At 48.0% G+C, this 20,757-nt stretch overlaps 1 protein-coding gene across 1 annotated transcript; it reads right to left on the bottom strand.

Annotated features, from left to right (window-relative positions):
• Positions 1-1,095: 1,095 nt before the first annotated feature.
• On the bottom strand, positions 1,096-20,757 carry RRM1 (ribonucleotide reductase catalytic subunit M1). Its single transcript, XM_083736496.1, has 19 exons — positions 20,514-20,757; positions 18,866-18,954; positions 17,951-18,128; positions 17,436-17,536; positions 16,664-16,723; positions 15,551-15,590; positions 14,159-14,321; positions 13,528-13,669; positions 13,237-13,320; positions 11,688-11,849; positions 9,826-9,905; positions 8,981-9,182; positions 7,774-7,923; positions 7,216-7,437; positions 6,206-6,282; positions 5,526-5,661; positions 4,010-4,105; positions 2,968-3,156; positions 1,096-2,300 (listed from the first exon to the last, which is right to left on the bottom strand). The coding sequence occupies exons 1-19, from the start codon at positions 20,530-20,532 to the stop codon at positions 2,118-2,120; spliced, it is 2,373 nt and encodes a 790-aa protein (XP_083592622.1). The 5' UTR covers positions 20,533-20,757; the 3' UTR covers positions 1,096-2,117.

Here is a 20,757-nt window from a genome sequence, read left to right as displayed (position 1 = left end):
CTTCCTATATCCATCCCAGTGGGATCCAGGCCTGGTTTTGGCACCATCAGTCATCCAGACTTATCCCTGATCAGTTTATCCTTGGTCCCAGTGGCTTTCGACAGTGTAGCCTGAAATTCCAACTTGTCAACCCGAGTGACTTCTGTGGCGAGGAATCGCTTAGACTGGCTTACCAGCTATGGTTGTTCCTGGAACAGGATAGCCTGGTCTCCGTGGTCCACACTTCAATGACCTCCCACTTGGACTACTGTAATCCACACCATGTGGGGCTGCCCTTGAAGGTCCAGAGGCTGCAGGCAGCGCAGGAGGCTACCAGGCTGATTAAGTGGGGTGACCCCATGCGCCACAAGTCCTGAAAACGCTGCCAGTGAGCTACTGGGCCCAGTTCAAGGTTAGTCCTAGCATGTAATGCCCTAAATGGCTTGGGACCCAAGTACCTAAAATAGCACCTTCCCAATATCAACCACCTGGCAACCTACGATGGGCAGGTGAGTCTTGGTGCTGCCACCGCCACCGAGCTTGTACGCCCTTTTCAGTTGTGGTTCCCCCATTTGTGGAATGTTCTCTCGCGCAAGATGTGCCTGTCTCCCAACATTAGCCGCGACTCCTGCATTACAGAGGGTTAGACCCCACAATTCTACGATCTAACTTTCAGAAGGAATCTGAAAATAACCCCCTTTACCCTGGCACTTCAGAGCTGAAGGACACCGTCCTGGCAATGTTTGAAACCCTACCTTTTTTGTAGAATGGTTTAACTGTTTTTAGAATGCTATTAAAAAAAATATTATTGTGGGTGTTTTTGCCTCAACCCCAGCTCCTTTGGGAGGAAGGGTGGGATATACATTGAATAAATAATAATAATGTTCAACTTGTCGTATTCAACCAAACTCTCCCTTCCCTGCCTGCAGTGTAATCCTAAAACTAGCAGTTCATTTATGAATTTTACTCAGGAAAGTGATTTGTACCGTTGTACATAATCACTGAAAAGCATGGGAGAGCAGCTGACACAAAGATGCCAAGCCAATGACTTTGGCTATTTCAAACAAGGACATGAATTTCCAGGCTCTTTAGCACCAAGAAATGCCGGACACCAACTTTACACCATGGCTTTTATTGATGCACTGAATTTGCTTAGAGGATTCAAGTCTACATGCAGAATACCCAAATTCAATAAATAGTCCAGAACTAGGCCACTTAATTCCGATGGGAATGACAAAGAACTGAAGAAAAAAGGCATGGTTTAGTTTGTGGTGTGCGTCTTTTTCTTGTCTTTATAAAATAAACAGCTCAGCCCAGTAAACGTCGTTCTTCAGAGAAGGCAGGAGTGGCCACAGCAGCAGCTTTGTGGCAAAGAATAACACTGCTAAACCAAGCCCAGTTTTTGGATGCTTAATCCAAGCTCCTTCCAGTGGCTTTTCCCCAGAATTCACAGCCGGTGAAGGAAAAGGGAAAACATTCCCTCTATGTAACAGTAACTCTAAGCCCATCTCCAGAAGCGGCTGGTATGGGCTGTGGCACCACATGGCAAGTTGTGCGCCTTAAAGTAGCAAGTTGCAGGCCCACACGATGAGCAAAGAAGACACTCCCTTCCCCTCTCCCTGCTCTGCAGCCCCCTGATTGCACACTGCTCGTCTTAAGACAGAGAGAGAGAGAGAGAGAGAGAGAGAGAGAGAACGAACTAGACCCCAAGGGCTGGAGAGGAGATGTTGTCTCTCTGGGTAACAAGACATGCTGGTGGAGATTTTGGCATAAGAAGCGATTGTCGGAAGGAGTTCTTGTTCCCCAGGCATAACAAGACGTGTTAACTTCTCTTTATGTGCATTTTAAAGGAGCCTACTATTATTTACATTATGGATAATAAAAGGGCACTTAAAGGTTCCGTTACAACAGCCGTGTGTGCAGATGGCCTCTGCTGCCACCCCGCTTGGATGACCCTGACAGCTTTGCCATCGGAAGGGGAAGCAAGGACACCACTGCGCCCAGCGAGCCACAACTGCCTGACCCCTCCTGAAGCAGAACGGCAGCCTCTCTCTTCTAATCAAAGTGAACTAGACCTAACTAACCTAGCTGGGGCTGGAGCAGGAGAGGTAAGGGGGGCCTCCCCACCTGGCAGCTGCTTAAGACCCGCACATGAGACACTCGTCTCTGTTCTCCAGGGAACACACCATGGCTGCTTTGTTCCTCTCTTTCTCCTCCTCTTCCTTGAAGCTCTTCTCCTTCAGCTTCTCCTTGTTCAGGGTGAACTGGATGGGGTTGGCCGCAGGCTTTGTCCTCAGGTAGTACATGCCAGTCTTCAAGCCCTGTGGGCAGGAAAGGGTGAGACAGATAGACAGATGATAGATAGATGATAGACAGATATAGATGATAGATGATAGATGATAGATGATAGATAGATAGATAGATAGATAGATAGATAGATAGATAGGAGGAATTAAAGCAGCTTGTGTAGGTTTCGCTACCAACAACACAGTAACAGGAGGTAACCCAGAACACCCAGGATCCAGGGAAGAATGTTACCTTATGTTATTTAATGCTGTATTGTTTTTAACCCTCTATTGGAAGCCACCCAGAGTGGCTGGGGAAACTCAGCCAGAGGGGCAGGGTATAAATAATAAAATTATTATTATTATTATTATTATTATTATTATTATTATTATTATTATTATTATATTGCCACTGTTGGCAGCTACAACCTATGTAATAACTATCCTTTTCTATACTTTCTGTATCTTCCATAAGTATTCCATGCTTTATATAAGTATTAAACTGCCAATTCAATTCAAAAACCAGGCAGAACCATATGAGCCAGGATTTCCCCCTGGACAAGGTTTGCAGGACTTGTCAAAACAGGGCCTGAGCACAACGGCTTGTTATCAGGGCTATATTGTTATAGCTTGAAAGTATAACCTACAAGATCGACACTAAAAACTTGCATTAGGGTGGTTCCCTCCCCGTCGCTCTGCTTACCTGCTTCCACCCGTAGAAGTGCATGCTGGTCAGTTTGCCATAGTTGGGCTCCGCAATGTGGATGTTGAGAGACTGGCTCTGGTCAATGAAGGCCCCTCGGTCTGCTGCCATCTTGAGGACCGTTTTCTGGGAGACTTCCCACACCGTCTTATAGAGCTGTTTCAAGTCATCTGGGATCTCAGGGATATTCTGAAAGGCAGAAGGCCTGCAGGATGACTCCCTGTGGACAGGAAGGTTGCTTTTGGCTTACACCAGGGGTGGGGGGCTGGATTTGGCCGACTCCCGACTCACGTGGAGGATCCAGAAGGAAATCAAAGTCAGCGCTATCAAAATCTGCTGCGAGATTCAGCAAGACTAGCAGGGTTGTGCTCTCTCGCACCCTCCAAGTCATTCCATGCTGATTCTATCCCCAAACCAGCCTCACCTACGTAAGCAAAGCCCTTCTGGATGAGGCCAGTGGTCCATTTAGTCCAGCATCATCTTCTCACAGTGGCCAACCAGGTCCCCCGAGGAAAGAGGCCGTAAGCAGAGCATAGTTATTGAGTCTAGCAGCCACTGATAGCCAGATCCTCCTTGAATTTGTCCAATTCTTTTTTAAAGCCATCCAAGTTGGTGGCCGTCACTACGTTTTGTGTGAGCACATGCTATGGTTTAGCTGTGTGAAGTCCTTTCTTTGATCTGTCCTGAATCTTCTAAAATTCTGGTTCTCCCTATGGCCCCACTAGGTTCTAGTATTAGGCGAGGGAGGAAAAACCACTCCCTGTCTGCTTTCTCAGCCCTGCACCGTGCAGCCTTACTGGATGTTAACAATTTCAATGTTCAACTGACTGTTTATCCCCATTTAAATAATGAACAGACACAAAAAGGTAGCAGGTACGTTTGAAGGGCATGGTTTTCTTGCATTCTTCTCTCTCTCTCTCTTTTTTTAGCATCTCCACATAAGAGGAAGGAAGCTCTTTCTCGCATATGGAGCCGGGTATAGAACTGAGGCCTCCATGCAGAAACGGCCCCCTTGGCAAAGCCCCCCCCCCCAGCAACTGACCTGGATAGAGCCATTGTAGCCAATGATCTGGTTCTTCATCTCCTCGCTCCACAGGCCCCTCTCCGTCAGGTCTTTTAGTAAGTGGGGATTCACTATCTGCAAAAACCAGAAGTCATGCTCACTTACAGCAAGCAGCCAGTGTCCTGTTTGCTGCAGCAGCCAGCTTCTGGGAAGGCCACAAGCAGGCAGGGCATGATGCCCCCCACATGCGTATCTTTGGTTCCCAGGAACTGGCATTCGGAAACTTGTGGGCTGCCTCAGTTCCTGAAGGCAGAGCACAGCCATTATGACTGGCAGCCACTGGCAACTCTTGCTAATGCGTCTAATCCCCCTTTTAAGCCATCTAAGTTAGTGTCCGTCACCATTTTTTTGGACAGCAAATTCTACAGTTTGGCTCTGTGCTGCATGAAGAAGGGTTTTGTCTGTCCTGTATCTTCCAACATTCAGCTTCACTGGATGTCCACGAGTTTCAGTGTTACGGGAGAGGGAGAAAAGCTTCTCTCTGTCCTCTATGTGTCACAGGACCGACAAGGAATGCCTTTGAGGAGCGGGAACAGTCAGAGGAAGATAGAGAGGAAGGATGGGGAAGAGGGAGAGAGCCAGGAGGCGGAAAGGCTCTCCGATGTTGAAGCAGAGCCCCAGCACCGCACAGGAAGTTCAGGAACAGACGGTGAGCCTGTGCCGGTGCAGTCTGCACAGGAAAGGAGAGGGCTAAAACGCGGGGATCAGAGACGTCCCATGAAACTTCCCCGCTTTTTCTGCTGGATGAGAAGCCGGAGAAGACCACTCCCCGAATCTGAACCGGACGATTCGGATGCATGATTGTAATGTGCGGTTTGTACATATGTAAAATAAAGAACTGTAAATATCTCTCTGAGTGAGCAGGGGGTGCTTATTGCGAAGAGCATACACAAGCCATCACACTATGCCAGGCATAATTTCATACACCTTTATCGTGTACCTTCTTACTTGCCTTTTCGTTATATTAAAAACCCCCAAATGGTGCAAACATTCCTCACGGGGGGGGGGAGTGTGTGTGCTCCATCCCCTTTATAATTCTGGCTGCCCTATTCTGAAGCTCATCTAAGTCTCGCATGCCAGTCCACCACCATGACAATTCTCTTCATCACCAGAGCTAGCATCTTGAATTTTGCAACCATTTCCCCTTGAAGCACATATTGAAGCCATGAGCCACCAAAGAGCAGCCCGGTCTGCGCACAACACAAAGCCAAGGTTTAATGTGCAGACTTGCTTAGCTTCTCCCCTGCCCCTGACTGCGCCACACAGGGGAGGAGACAATCCCCAACTCTCTCCAAACCAAGAGCAGCAGGGCCAAGGTTTGCTCAAAGTAAACTAGAGTTTTATGTTGTGTGTGAACCAGGCCTGTGCTTCTGGCACTCACAAGAGACAGGGGCTGAATTTTATTAGAGAGGATGGCAAGGAGGACATCAGGATCGCAGGCACAGCACCCACCTTTACCCCTGAGTTGCTCAAGGCCACCCTTCTGCTGCCTTACCTGGAACTCTCCAGAGAGAACTCTGCGCGTGTAGATGTTGCTTGTATAGGGCTCAATGGACTCATTGTTGCCCAAGATCTGAGCTGTAGAAGCTGTTGGCATTGGTGCAAGTAGAAGGCTGTTCCGAACCCCGTACCTAAATCACACAGAAAGCAGGGACCTGTGATTGTTGAAGGGGATCGCCATCTTCAGAGAACCAGCCTTTGGCATCAGTTAAGGAAAGCCCAGTTTTGGCAAATTAAAAATTATCTTGCCCAGCGGAACCATCTGCCAGGTTGGTTGCAGGTGACGGATAATACCCTAAAGTGCTTGTATTCCCCCAGCATTGAAAAGGATCTCACGGTTTGGTGTTAAACAAAAGCAACTAAGTCACAGAGCAGTCCCACTGAAATTAACGGACTTGATTCTACTGCATCTGCTCCTAGCATGATAAACACTGGATACCCCAAGATCAGAATACCCTGTTAAGTTCTCCCATGCAAGCTGCACAGAAATGAATGAGAGCTGCATCGGGGAGAAGACTGTGCTCTTACGTAGCTCAAGCTGCAGTTTTAACATCTTCAGTTTAGAGCTATCCCTTTGCATGCTTTGCTACTCCTCACCCATTAACCCCACCACCAGCCAGCTCTGGGTGTTGCCCAAGGCATACTGCGCCAAAGAGATCAAGGGCTTTTACTCACTTTGCAATCTTCTCCTTCAGAGCCTTCCAGTCCCAAAGGTCTGTAGGGGTCACATTCCACATGTCATACTGAAGGATCTGAAGAAAAGGCACACACCATCTCATCAAACCAAACCTGCCACCTAAGTGAAGGGTGTGCAGCCTGCCAGCTACACAGGAAAGCCCACAATATAAAACCAAGGGGGGGGGGGAATGAAGAGAAAAGCAGCTTCCTTCAGGTCAAGGCTTCTTGCAATTTTTTGGTTCATACACGGTGCTTCATTTCCTGCTTAGACACCATTGGCAAATGCCAAGCTCTCCACACAGGCATGAGTTGATGGTTTCTCTCCATGGATGTGGCTATTCATCCTTCAGAGGTTTCAGTCATTAATTTCATCACAATGAATCTGAGAAAAAGCATCTCAGACATGTGGAGGGCACGTGGTGAAAATCCGCAGCTGTGCAACTTTTTAATCTCAACTACTCATGATCACAAACCTTCACACTTCCATCTAGACTGAGATTCGTGATGGACACTGTACAGCATTCTGGAGATCCCAGGTTTTTTTAAGTGAAAAGGCAGAGGAAAAGCAGAACACTTGGAAGAATCTGAGAGCTTCAAAATATACCTAAGGATTTAGAAGTTTAGGAAATCCAGATGCAAGCAGGCATTTCACTCAAGTGTAAAAATGCTTACAAAGAAAGAATGCTTTTGAAGAAAAAGCTTGCAGGGGCATCTTGTAGGAACTGAGGCTTAGGAACTTCTTTTAAAAAATGAAACTGGGTATCCATGAATATCTGAACTCTGTGCCAAAAGGCCAGATTCAACAACACCAGTCATATGGTGAAATACATGGTGAAATGGACACTTAAATTAGTTCAGCATCTCAGTGTAGCCCAGCAGACATTTATTGGAGTTGTGGCACTTCTTGGCATCTCAGTTTGAGATTCCACAAGTTCCAATCCGACAGATTTTCCCAAAGGACCCTCAATACAATTGGTTCAAAAACCTTTCTAAACTTTGCCACTTACGCCTTTGCTGACTGGGCAGCCCTCGTAGGTTTCGTACGGCCCGTGTTCCTTGGCAAGCTCACAGCTGGCGTCTAGGGCACCATAGTAAATGGTCTCAAAGATCTGCTGGTTGAGCAGCTGGGCCTCTGCGCTCTCAAAAGGGTACCGCATGAGGATGAAGGCATCAGCCAGCCCCTGTACACCAATACCAATTGGACGATGGCGCTTGTTTGAGGTCTCGGCCTGCAAAACATTGTGAAGGACAAAAGGAGAAAGGGGGGGGCAGAGAGTTAAGAACCTGGAATAGGCAAGCTCTGGTTTCAGGCAAATCATTCTTCCCCTACTAATGTATTGTGTGCTTCCCACAGCCCACTAGCTAATGCCTGACTAACAAGGAATGTGCTTTAGGGGAAAAAATACATGAATACAGAAACTCCCACATTCTTAAATTTCTCCATAGTATCAACCACCCTTCAAAGGAAGTAGCTGAGAACTTGCTGATCCTCTGTAGTCCCTCAACCTTGAACAACCAGCCTTACCAAGAGCACTTCTCAGTCTAGGGCTACCAATTCTTCATACCTCTGGCACAGGGTAGTAGTTGATGTCGATTATCTTGTTCAGATTCCGGACAATGACTCGGGTGACCTCAGCCAGCTTCTTGAAGTCGTAAGTGTGCTCAGGAGTGACGTACATATTCAGGGCTAAGGAAGCCAAGTTGCAAACCGCAACCTGGAAGAGGCAAAGAAGGAAGCAGCGCTCAATGGCTAAAGCAATGTATGCAGTAGAGAGAGGGGAAAGGGTTACAAACTGTATGGCAGAAGATGTTCCCCATTACGGGCTCATCAACCATTTACCCGGAATGGCAGAATCTGAAGAGCCACTCATAGGCCAAACACCTGCTTTGAGTCAGGACACCCTCTGCCTAAATGCAGAGCTCTAAATCCAGTTCTAAATGTTATGGGGAAGATCCTACAGGCTGCCTACAGCATGCTATGCTGATGTGCTCAAATATGGTAAGGAGTAATCAAAACCATTGCTTTCCAATTCTATTTTCAGTGATCCTGTGAGGAATAAATCCTCAAAATGTCAGAAGAGGGCAGTAACTCAACATACACAGATCCCAACCGCTCCACCTCTTATTTCTCAAAAGCTAGACACTCCTAGTCCTTTCAGACATGCTGTCGACACCACTTATGATCCTCATTCTGTTGACTGACACACACACACACACACTCTGCCCACACCACCAGATGGGTAGTGCCAGTCTTCCTTGCTCTACATATATCTATGCACACAATTAATTTCTGGCTGTATTCCTTTCACCTGGCAGTGAATTCTACATCATCATCATTATTATTAAAATAATATTTCACCCAAATATCACAAGGTGGTTTACAGCATAAAAACAACAAAAAACTAATAACACAAGCACAGTACACACTTAAAAGGCCATAGATTGTTCAACAGCCCAAGGCCTGGCTGAAGAGGAATGTTTTTCCTGGTGCCTGGCACCTAAAGATATGCAAGGAGGGTGCCAGGTGAGCCTCCCAAAGGAGAGCAGTCCCCAAGGGGGAGCCACCAGAGAAAAGGCCTGTTCTCATTTTGCACAGATGAGTGCAAACAAAGCAGGAATTTCCCACTTCTCGTGGCATCTGAACATCCCTTTGCCCTTTTGACTGGCAAAGCATGGGAGAACAGTGGCTCCCCCAAATACATCTCATGGGAACGCCTTCCCTAAAACGGACTCCGCTGAGCCGCAGTGGCACCTGGTTCCTACCCAACCCACCTCATCCTGGCTGGTGTATTCCACAATTTCTGTGCACAGGTTGCTGCATTTGATAGTTCCCAGATTCTGCTGGTTGCTCTTCCGGTTGCAAGAGTCCTTGTACAGCATGTAAGGAGTTCCTGTCTCCGTCTGAGACTCTATGATGGCATACCAGAGCTGCTGAGCCTTCACCACTCTGCGGACGCGCCCCTGCTTCTCATAGCTGCAAGACAGAGCAAGACTCGTCATTGGGACCCGCTTGGAGTTTCTGAAAATAGGCTCACAAGCATCTTGCTTTCATTTGCAAAGCAAGGACACTGAAACTCCATGAACTCCTGGTGGAACAAGGCCCCTGAACAGGAGGTGCACAACAGCACACCTAAACTGTGCAATGGTCTTGGGTTCCTCCAGGGAATCTTGGGAGCTGCAGATCTGGGCAAGTGCTGAGAGCTCTGCTTCAATATTCTTAGGCTCCCCAGAGTTCCTTGGGGAAAGTGTAACAGAAGCAGCTTGTGTTGTTCTTAAGAGTCTGGATTTTTGGCCAGCTCCAGCTGATGAGCACTGCCAGTTCCCATTTTCAGAATACAGACTAGGGGGGGGGGGAATGCAAAAACTGTAGTTCCATTAAATTTTCTGAACTGTAGTTGCAGTAAATGAGCTACAAATTCCCACTCAGAACATGCAGAATGAAAAGACGTAACAAGAGCTTTGATTCCATTTTCATTTCTAAGCAGACTCAAAAGGTATTTTGTCTGGAATCATTTGGATCCAGCCAAGGGGCAAGGCGAGGTGGTGAAGGAGCTGCTGCTGTCAGGCTATTCCTGGCTCAAACTTTGCCAAAGGATGCACCAGCCTCTCTCTCATACCTCTCATACAACTTCTCAAACTCCTCTCCCCAGACATCATCTAGGCCCGGGCATTCATTGGGGCACATCAAAGACCAGTCCTGCAACAGAAAGACTGAAAGTAAGCAAGGATAAACACAAACTGTTCTTACCTTCCACACAGCAGGACACTGCAAAGACAAAATGTACATTAGCAAGCCTTCATGTGTTTAAACGCCTAAAGACTTTAATCACCACTTTTCCCTCCTCAACAGGGAAAAGATTTTTATCAATTCAGCTCATTTCTGGGGAGTGGAAAGGGCGAAGAACACAAAAGATTTTTTTTCTAGAAGCTCAACTGCATTTTCAATAGAATTAAATACAAAGAACCGAACACACAAAGCATTACTTCTGTGCATTATCCTCCTGGTGGCAATTGTTTTTATATTAAAATAAAGAACATTTGAAAAAGATTGAGGGAGGACACCTGTGGTTCACCAAATGGGATACAAAAAAAACCCCAATTAGACTTACCGTATTTTTCGTCCCATAGGACGCTCCGTCCCATAGGACGCACCTACTTTTTTGGGGGGGAAATAAAGGGGAAAAAAATTCCTTTATTTCCCCCCCCCAAAACCAGGTCAGGGAACAGTGGGATGGCGGTGCTGTGCCTCCCCGCTGTCCCCCGAGCTTGTGGGGCTGGCCCATGTCTGCCTGGCGCGAGGGGCGCTCTGCTTCAGGGCGCCCCGCGCGTCGGGCAGCAGGCTACAGTCCGCAGCATGGGGAGCCCTCTGTTTCAGGGCGCCCCACGCGCCCCCCGGGTGCGCAAGGCTTGCCAACACCAGCGCGGAGCACGGGGTGTCCTCCGAAGGGCGCCCCGTGCTCCGCGCTGCCAGCTGCCGCCCGCAAGCCTTGCGCTCACGGGGGGGATCCCCCGGGTGCGCAAGGCTTGCCGACACCAGCGCGGAGCACGGGGCGGCCTCCGAAGGGTGCCCCGTGCTGCCGCCCGCAAGCCTTGCGCTCACGGGGGGGATCCCCCGGGTGCGCAAGGGGGGATCCCCCGGGTGCGCAAGGCTTGCCGACACCAGCGCGGAGCACGGGGCGGCCTCCGAAGGGTGCCCCGTGCTCCACGCTGCCGCCCGCAAGCCTTCGGCTCCCGGGGGAGATCCCCGGGTGCACAAGGCTAGCGGACACCTGCGCGGAGCACGGGGCGGCCTCCGAAGGGTGCCCTGTGCTCCGCGCTGCCGCCCGCAAGCCTTCGGCTCCCGGGGGAGATCCCCGGGTGCGCAAGGCTAGCGGACACCTGCGCGAAGCACTGGACGTCCTCCGGAGGGCGCCCCGTGCTGCAGGCTGCCGCCCGCAAGCCTTGCGCGCCCGGGGGAACTCCCTCCGGGCGTGCAAGGCTTGCAGATAGCTTCCTGGAGCCTGGAGAGCGAGAGACGTCGGTGCGCACCGACGCCTCTCGCTCTCCAGGCTTCAGCGAAAGCCTGCATTCGCCCCATAAGACGCACACACATTTCCCCTTCATTTTTGGAGGGGAAAAAGTGCGTCTTATAGGGCGAAAAATACGGTATCTAAAACAAGACAGTCATTTTCTAACTTCTTCAGTGTCTCAGAACTGATCAATGATCGTTGGATAGATGTTGGGTCCAATTCACTTTGCCTTTAGGCTTTTTAAAGCCATAGAACTTGACCTGTTATGATGCTAGGCATACATTTCATGAGGAACAGAGAAAGACACTACAAATCAGTGTTGCTCTCTAACTCATGGGTTATATGGCTGTATCTCGACAAGAGAAGATGTAACTCAAAAAGGAGTTAAGGGCACTGTTTCTGGCACATGCCATTGCCCTCTCTTTGCAGCGCTGCTGGCAGGTGCCTGTGCTGTGAGCCCAGCTTCTCACCTGGTTGGTCTCCACGCGCTTCATGAAGAGGTCTGGGATCCAGAGGGCGTAGAAGAGGTCGCGGGCGCGCTGCTCCTCCTTCCCAGTGTTTTTCTTCAGGTCAAGGAACTCAAAGATATCAAAATGCCACGGCTCCAGGTAGATGGCAAAGGCTCCAGGTCTCTGGCAGAGCAAATAAACAGAAGAATCAGAATGATGCCTACAGGAAGTTGCATCTCTGCCCCTAGCTTCTCGCTCAAGTGGAGAAGAAAAATTAAGTGGCTTCTGCCTGGCCGAAGCTTTCCGTCATTTCCTGGATTATAACCAAACAACGGATTTGGTTGCACTAAGGCCGCTTGCAAAATCTAACAAGCACACCCAAGTGCTTTTGCATGTTTATTACACTTTGTTCAATTCCCAAATGAAGCACCTCACGCTACTGGAGATCTCGCTGGATGATCTCCCAACCTTCAAAAGGTTTTTGAAGCCTTGCACTACAAACCTGGAGGATCCAAGGACAGTCTCTTGGTGCCCAACCTGGACGTCTTATATATTAGGTATAAGCAAACTGGTATCAACTGGAACATTTTTCAAGGTCAGTTTTCAAAACAGGTGATTTTTAGAGAAACTCTACAGATAGAAAGAAGCTGGGGGATCAAGATACGTTACGGAGCATTTTTATTCACTGAACTCCCTGCAGTCAAAACCTTTAACATGAGCCTAAGAGAGCTTGAAAAAAATCCCAAATGCTGACTGTACTTCTGGGCAACCCTTCCAGTATCTCAGAGACACCAGAGGCACAAAAGCAAACTTTTACACCAGGCATAGGCAACCTTTGCCCCCCCCCCCCGGATGTTTTGGGCTACAATTCCCATCACCCCTGACCACTGGTCCTGTGAGCTAGGGATCATGGGAGTTGTAGGCCAATACATCTGGAGGGCCAAAGGCTGTCTATGCCTGTTTTACACCATGGGACTACCCAGTGGCTAGCCTGAGATGCCTGTTGACATTTCCATTCCACCTTAAGGAACAGACATGGGATTGTTACGTGTCACATGTCTGTTTACATTCCAGCACAGTATGCTGGGAACTTCCGTTGTGTATAACTTTTGCTGTTCTCTCTGAGATGACATGAGAAAGGACATGTTTCCTTGTCCTGATTTATGATTAATAAATCTGTAGTTGTAGTATGCTTTCACAAGCTTCACCCCCATTCTGGGTGCGCAGCACGGTGATCTGCTGATAGTGTGCCCTGGCTCAGAAGCCCGGGTCGCTGATTTACGTCGAAGCAGAGGCGATGGTCTTGGCAGCAGCACGGCTGGATGGAGATGGCCCAGCCGGGGCTTGCCAGCTGGCCTCCCAGCCCTCTGCATGCCAACAATGCCCACATTGAAAAGGAACTAAAAACACTACCAGGCACTCTCACAGTAGAGATGTGGCTACTGACAAGCGCTTCCCTTAAAAGGAGTTTCAGAACAAGAGCAGTGGAGAATGCTGGAAACATCTTGAAGCACTTGAACTCGCAATCCCACTCCCCCAAATGCATAGTCTCTGGAAGAAGCCAACACACCTTGTTCCCCCCTTGGTCCACATAGCGAGCTGTGTTGTTGTAGACCCTCAGCATTGGGACAAGTCCATTAGAGTTCCCGTTGGTCTGAAACGAAGAGAAAGCAGATGGGCATCACTTAAGGCACAGAGCAGTTTGTTCCTCTTGCAGAGGCAGGTGCCCAACCCCACACAGGAAAGACTGCCACTTTTATAACGCAGGACCTGATTTAAGTTACATTAAAGCCACAGCAGCCCAAGGGGCTGGAAAACAGGTGCTTTGCAGCAATCATTAACATGGCAATTCAAAACTCACCCCGGCGATATAGCTGCCAGTGGCTCGAATGCAGCTCACTGCAACACCAATCCCACCAGCAGACTTGGAAATCAGCGCACAGTGCTTAAGAGTGTCGTAGATCCCTTCAATGCTGTCATCCTTCATGCACAGCAGAAAGCAGCTGGATGGAAGGAAACAGAAGTGTTAAATGCCACAGGAGGGGACAGAGAGCACTCAAGCTGACATTTAAGGCCATCATGCAGATTTTTTGGGGGGGGAAGGGGGAATGCAAACTGACAGCTATAATTTCACTACAACACATGATTTCATAAGCCATAGGACATTAATTTTCTCCTCAAAGGGTTTTTCTTCTTTATATGAGAGATGTTGAATCAATACCTCTCCTCCACCCCCAGCAATTAGCATCAGCAGTTAAGAAAGAAACTTGTTTGTTAGCAATAGCAAGCAAATAGACCTTCTAGGTAGGCACTGTTCTGTTTAGGAGCAAATGCACCCCTCTGAAAAAATGCTAGCTGTAAAAACTGCAACCAGTCTAAGCAAGAGCAAGGAAGGGACAGCTGATGCCCATTTTATAGAAATTAAAACCATTTTGCTTAAGCAACACCATCCTCAATTGCTCCCTCTTCCAGTGGCCACCTGCCCGGATTACCTGGAGAGCTGGGGGCGGTTGGTACCAGCATTGAAAAGAGTGGGCGACGCGTGGGTGAACCACTTCTCAGAAAGGAGGTTATAGGTTTCGATTACAGCATCAATGTCATTCTTGTGGATTCCCACAGACACCCTCATCAGCATGTGCTGGGGGCGCTCAGCCACTAGACACCGGAAGAGAAGAGTCAAAAATAAAACATGAGTGCATCACAGCCTGCGAAAGGAGGCCACTAAGGCAACTGGGCCCAATGCATTCTGTCAGATCAGAGAGCAATTTCCATCACACCTACTGGGCCCTGTTCTGGCATCTGTAGGATTCCAGGCACAGCAAGATGCAAGAGTAAAAGCTGATGAGGGGTGGGGAGGAGAGTTAGTTCTTGCCAAAGGTCAAAATTAGCCCCCCTCAACCCAAACAGAATAAATAAAAACAAATTTAGAAGACTCTGTAATCACCTCAGGAGTGAACTGCTGCCATGTGAGTTACAGTGGTACCTCGCAAGACGAATGCCTCACAAGACGAAAAACACGCAAGACGAAAGGGTTTTTCGTTTTTTGAGTTGCTTCGCAAGACGATTTTCCCTATGGGCTTGCTTCGCAAGACAAAACGTCTTGCGAGTTTGTTTCCGTTTTCTTAAAACCGTTAATACCAGGGTGCATCCGTGCTTTGCAAGACGAAAAATCCGCAAGACGAAGAAACTCGCAGAACGAATTAATTTCGTCTTGCAAGGCACCACTGTAAAAGAAATCCCTATCTACTTCTTCAGTGCAGAGGGGCTGTGGCTCAGTGGTAGAGATTATGTATTGCATGCAAAAGGTCCCAGGTTAAATCCCCAGTGGCATCTCCAGGTAGGACTGGGAGACGTTCCCTGTCTGAAGCCCTGGAGAGCCTCTGCCGGTCAGTGTAGACAATACTGAGGTAATGTGGATCAGTGGGTCTGTCTCCACATAAGGCAGCTTCACACGTTCCTATGCAAGGCAGCAGCAGCAGCAGCATGTAAGGAACATTTGTAACCTAATGCCCAATGAAGCTGCTACTTAGATGGTTTTGAGAACACAAGGACGTAATGGCAGTACTCTCCCCTCTTGCAGTTATCAGTGGCTGGCATTCAGAAGAATAACTACCTCTGACAAGGGGCCAGCTCTCAGTAGGAAGCCCAATACCCAGAATCACCCCGCCTACAGAAGCGCTAATCCTTCATGATTTAAGCTCCAAGGAGCATTAAAGTGTCAAAGAGCCCCCTTAGGCCATCACTTCTAGAAAGCTATGGCTTTATTTATTTAAAGCATTTATATATCACATTTTGTCAATGATTTCAAAACAGTTTACAAAAAAATAAGAATAAGCTATATGCATTTGTACACAGGACTGAGACAATTCTCATGCACCACTTACCTTTGGAATTGATTTTTAGCAGATACGAACGCTCAAGTGTCTTAAAGAGAGAGGAAAGGAAAAGGACATAGGTCAGAGCTCATTATAAAAAATAAAGGAGTAGAAGATTTACTACCAAAAAATCAATTGATTTCTACCACCACCACCCTCTTATTGCATCTGAAAGGCTGTGGCTTTCAATCAGTATTTCAGGAAACCCCAAAGTTCCTCATCAGGTCCACAATGGCAGACCAGCTTCCCTGAGGAAGACCCTGCAACACACAGCTGCAAGAGGCTTCTCCTGGAGCATGGTGGGTGGGTGAACTCTGACCTATGGACTTAACTAAGCCCATTTTGAGGAAACCACACCAACCTTTCCCAGGTCTATGGTTCTTCGTCTGCAGGCAAAATTCAGCACTCCTTAAAATTTGGAGCCTTTTCCATCACCCTGCTTAAGCAACACGAAAAGGCCCCCAAAAGCTCTTAATTCGGGCTACAAAGGAAGACTCGGGAGTTGCCCACTGCTGGCTCCATTCAGTTGGATGGCAGGATCCAATTCCCCACCCCTCTCCTAGGCTGTGTTTCAGCCTCATGTTTTTGCAGTCTTCACCAACCTGCACCCTCCAAATGTTGCCGGGACTACAATTTCCACCGGCCTCAGCCGGCCCGACCCTAAGATGTTGTGGACTGATGGGGATTGCAGTCCAACAGCACCTGGAGGGCACCGCATTGGCGAAGGCTAATGTGGCAGAGCAGCCCCACCATGTGCAGAGTCATGCAAGCAGAGCGGGGGGCACTAAAGCACACCTAGGATCCTTTGCGGTTGACGGTGTTGAGGGAAGCCATGGGGGAAACCTTCTCACCAGGTTATCAGCATTCACAGCTCCCTGGTATTGGGAAGTTTGAAAATTGCTGCCTTACTTAGAAGTTGCCTTATCAAAATTCCACTAGAGGGAGATGTGTGTGGCACAAGAGAAGGCATCTTGCCTCGACATGCCTTCCCCAAGCCATTCATATGAACAACAGCTGGGATGAAGGTGCTTATTTACTGTCTGGGCCTCCTACATAGAACAGAACTTGCCATTCCAAGCCTTACCGGTAACTGACACCCTCAAAGAAAGAACAACTCTTTACCTTAAAGCCAAAGTAATTATAGGAGAAATCCCGATCATAAATTATAGAAGAGTTCAGTCTCTGAGAGAAGAAAAAAATGAAAGTTAGATCAACACATTTAGACTATGTATACCCCAGTACTTGTAATACAAAAACCTACGTGGTGTGTGATACAAAAAGTATTTTTTTAAATTGTTCTATTTTTCAACTTTGTGATGACTCAATTTGTTTCCAAATGGGAAGCTAAGAAGCAAACAATTCCTAATTTCAAACCAGCACCACTTCCTTTTTGCAGAATGTCCCCTGGCTCTGTTGATCAATACAACTGCATTTGGAATATTCTACGTGTACCCAAAAAACCAACAATGCCATACTGTATGAAAAATCACTATATTTGTAAAAGGCTTATTTTAAAGGACTAGATCTGAACACAGGGCTTTGGAAAACCTACGTTTAAAAGAGATGGCAAGGCCACCTTCCACCAACATCCATGAGGCATTTGTGGAGCATGGATGATAGCACAAGGGCAGCCATCACAAGTGCACAGAAAATCCTGGCAAGTTAACTTTCAATCCATGCACATTCCTCTGTCTGGCAACTCATCTGCCTCTCCACAAATGCATGTGGATCATCTCATCATTCTCTGTCACAGAATATTACGCAGTTTCCCAAACACCAAGTGGATATTCAGGTGAAAACTGCTTCCCACCACCTAGCGCCAGAATAGCCATTCTGCTTTTAACTCAGACTGCTTTTAATTCTTTCCTGTTAGCTCTGCCAAAGCGCTACTTACATCTTTGTTGGCCAATACGATGTCTAGAGTTTCCTTAGCAATCATTGGAGAATGTTTGCCATTGTGCGGGTTTACATAGTTGTACAAATCTTCCATCACATCTAAAAAAGGGGGATTACTGTATTTTAATAATTACAACTATAAGGTTTGCCAGTATTATTACTTGCTTTTGGAGACCGGGGGGGGGGGGGATAGAGAGAGAGAGAGAGAGAGAGAGAGAGAGAGAGAGAGAGAGAGAACTGGCCAAGCTGAATGCCCCACCACCGAGCAAATCAGCTGAAGAAATCAGCTCATGCTTATTGAACAATGTTTTAACTCCACAATTCATCGCAACCATTTGATCGGTGAGAATTTCAATGCAATCCGATGCCTCCTGGGTACATATTATTAGTAGGGTTAACTACATCAAACCTCTCCACCCAATAGTTTTGCCGTTAAAATCCCTCCAACACGCCAGTTCCACAAACGTTGCAGAAATGGTTTTCCTGTGTTGTGGCCAGCACCCCCACACTCACCGCTGAATACTTTCTTGGTTTCCTTATGCAGGTTGGAGACAGCAATTCTTGCTGCGAGGATTGCATAGTCAGGGTGCTTGGTTGTCAAGGTCGCTGCTGTTTCAGCGGCCAGAGTATCCAGTTCTACGGTAGTGACTCCACTGTAAAGGCCCTGGATCACTTTCATGGTGATCTGAGCCTGGACAAGAAAAAAAATGAGCAAATACCCATAAAGTTAGTTTGCTATAATGGGGTGGGGGGGAGAGTCAGTTTTGATGACTTTGTTTGCCAGAGAACTATATGAATTTTGTAGCAACGCTGTCCACTAGGTTCCTTGCACTCTCAAGGTGGTTAAAGTAATATGGAGATTGAGATGCCTCAACAAGAGTAAATGTATGAATCTTAAAACAACAGGTGGGTAATGGAAGGGATGCTAGGGGGAGAGGAGTGCTCAGAAGGCTGGGAAGTTGAGAAACAGCAGTTCCTCAGTGATTGCTTAGTGAGGAGCAAGGCTTAAAATTTGCAAGGTACCACCTGTAAATATAACCATGCTGAACTTAATACTTTGGAGGTACTCAATTGCTCAGAATTTTACATGAAAACTTGTCACCTTAAGTAGCCATTTTCCCTGGAAGGCAGTTTACAGATTTATTTATTTTAAAAATGGCATACACCCAAAAAGCAGACTGGTTTCCAAATCAGACTGAGGCAACTGTGCACAGACTGCAGCTTCAAATATATATTTTGTGGACCACAGCAGCAAACACTGCTTTGTCACTATCATGAACAGAACTTTCCTCAGCATACAAGGAGCTTCATTCATTTATTCATGAGAATTTACATTCCGCTATTCCACTACAATGTGCTCAAGACATTTTACCATCCTTGTTTTATCTTAGACCATGACAGACTCATCATAGCACCGAAGACACTCACAGGGTCGACGAAGTCCAAGTTGAGACCGTAACACAGTTTCTGGATCCGGGACGTGATCTTGTCAAACATGACGCGCTCATGGCGCCCATCTGCCAAAAACAAACAGGCACATTTAGCATCACTTCCTGAGCAAACGCTGTACTGGGTGAGGGTCCAGTCAAGGGTTTGGCCTCACAGCCTCTACCACTGCTGCCATATCCCTCCCAGAAAAACTAACTAGCCCCTCCACCAAGTAGAAAAAAAATGGAATAAATGGGGACATCCAAACATATTGAAACAGACACTTCACAAGCTCAATGACCCAGGGGATATCAATGTGAGCCTGTCACAAGGGCCCTTGCATCCCAAACGGCAATTTGGGGAGTGGTGATAATGTGAGGGGTGGCAAGGGGAGATGTAGCTGCACCCAACCTGGGCCAGAGGACACCACCCCAGGGTGCCTCTGGAGATGCTTCTCTCCAGAGCCTGCAGGGTGGCACCTCGGGGTGCCCTGGGCTGACCCTCGAGGAGTGGGGGGAGGGGGCGGTCTGGCAGGAACCGAGTGCTGCCTCACTCCTGGCATCAGCAAACCCACCACCACCACCCATGCCTCTGGTGTGGTGCAGCAGAGAGACCAGGGTTCGAATCCCTCCTCAGCCACTGCCTCTCCGCCTAGCCTACTTTGCAGGGTTGGTGCGGGGATTAAAGGGGTGGGCGGGAGAATCGCCTTGCACACTGCCTTAAGTGCCATGGGAGGGCGGGAAGGCAAGCTGGAGTTTTATTATTTTTATTATTATTACTACGACCAATTCATTTACACCTGCGACAGGGACCCAGGCAGTTAAAGTGAATGCAGCAAGGGAGCCTCCACGCCACCTCCAGACCCGCTTGCTGTTACTATGAGTTGTTGTTGTTGTTGTTGTTGTTGTTGTTGTTGTTGTTGTTGTTGTTAAACTGACAATCTCGACCTTCTCCCACGCTACACACAAGGCGGCCAAAGAGCAGCAGCAGCAGCAGCAGCAACAGCGGCAAATGGTAATAATGTTTCTTTTCCTGTTCGCTTTATACCCCACCCTTTACTTTTTATTAGCTTTATTGCATTTTTAAAAAAACTACGGAGAAAGCATGAACTAAACATTACACCCAAATAAGAAAAAATAATAAGAAAAATACAGAAAAAGAAAAACGGGGGGAAATAATAAATGAAAAAGAATTAGTGACGTATACAAAATTGTTCTGTATTCATTTATTAAAATCTGGGTTTTTTTTTCCCATTATACCTTGTGTGATTAAGCGCAGCCAAAGTATTGTTTTTGGAACCGTATTTTGCCGGGTAGTTTTTTTTAAAGCAATCCCATTCGTGTTTTTTACCTTGTCGCCTGAGTGAGTGATCTCTTCTTAGTTCTGTCATTTTACCCCTCCCTTTACGCGAAGACCCCAGAAAGAGAAATGACGCCTCCCCCCCCATCTCTTTCTCTCTTTTTATGGCGGGAATACTGGCCTTGGGTCGGCCGAGGGTTTGGGGGGCTCACAGTTCCTGGCCTTTCCGCCCGTCCCCCCACTTCTCCATGAAGGGGTCTTTTTTTGGGGGGGGGTAAAGGGGGCACAAAAAGTCTTTCCTCCCCCCTCTCACACACACACTCGCCCTGGGGGGGGGGCTCCTCCTCACCTCTCTTGACCACGTGCATGGCGGCGGTGGCGGCCTTCTCCTTCTCCTCCTCTCCCTTCCCTTCCCTTCTTTCTCCTCAGGCGACCGACCTTCCGTCCTCGGGAACCGCGCGCGGGATGAGGCGGTTGGGGGGGGCGGCGTCGGCGGCGCCTGCGAAACGGCTCCTTCCCGCCAAGCGACGCTGGCCCCGCCGCGCCGCCGTAGCCACGCCCACGCCGGGACGCCGACGGAGCCATCTTGGGGG

Source organism: Podarcis gaigeae (assembly GCF_964106915.1).
Source record: "Podarcis gaigeae genome assembly, chromosome: 4".
NCBI classification, from domain to species: Eukaryota; Metazoa; Chordata; class Lepidosauria; order Squamata; family Lacertidae; genus Podarcis; species Podarcis gaigeae.
This window is presented reverse-complemented; position numbering and strand designations above follow the sequence as displayed.

Coding starts and splice junctions, on each gene's coding strand:
- RRM1 (XM_083736496.1), bottom strand. Junction 9,183..9,825: donor TTTGAGAAGTTGTATGAGAG/GTATGAGAGAGA, acceptor TCTGTCTTGCAG/CTATGAGAAGCAGGGGCGCG. Junction 3,157..4,009: donor GCTACAATGGCTCTATCCAG/GTCAGTTGCTGG, acceptor TCTGCCTTTCAG/AATATCCCTGAGATCCCAGA.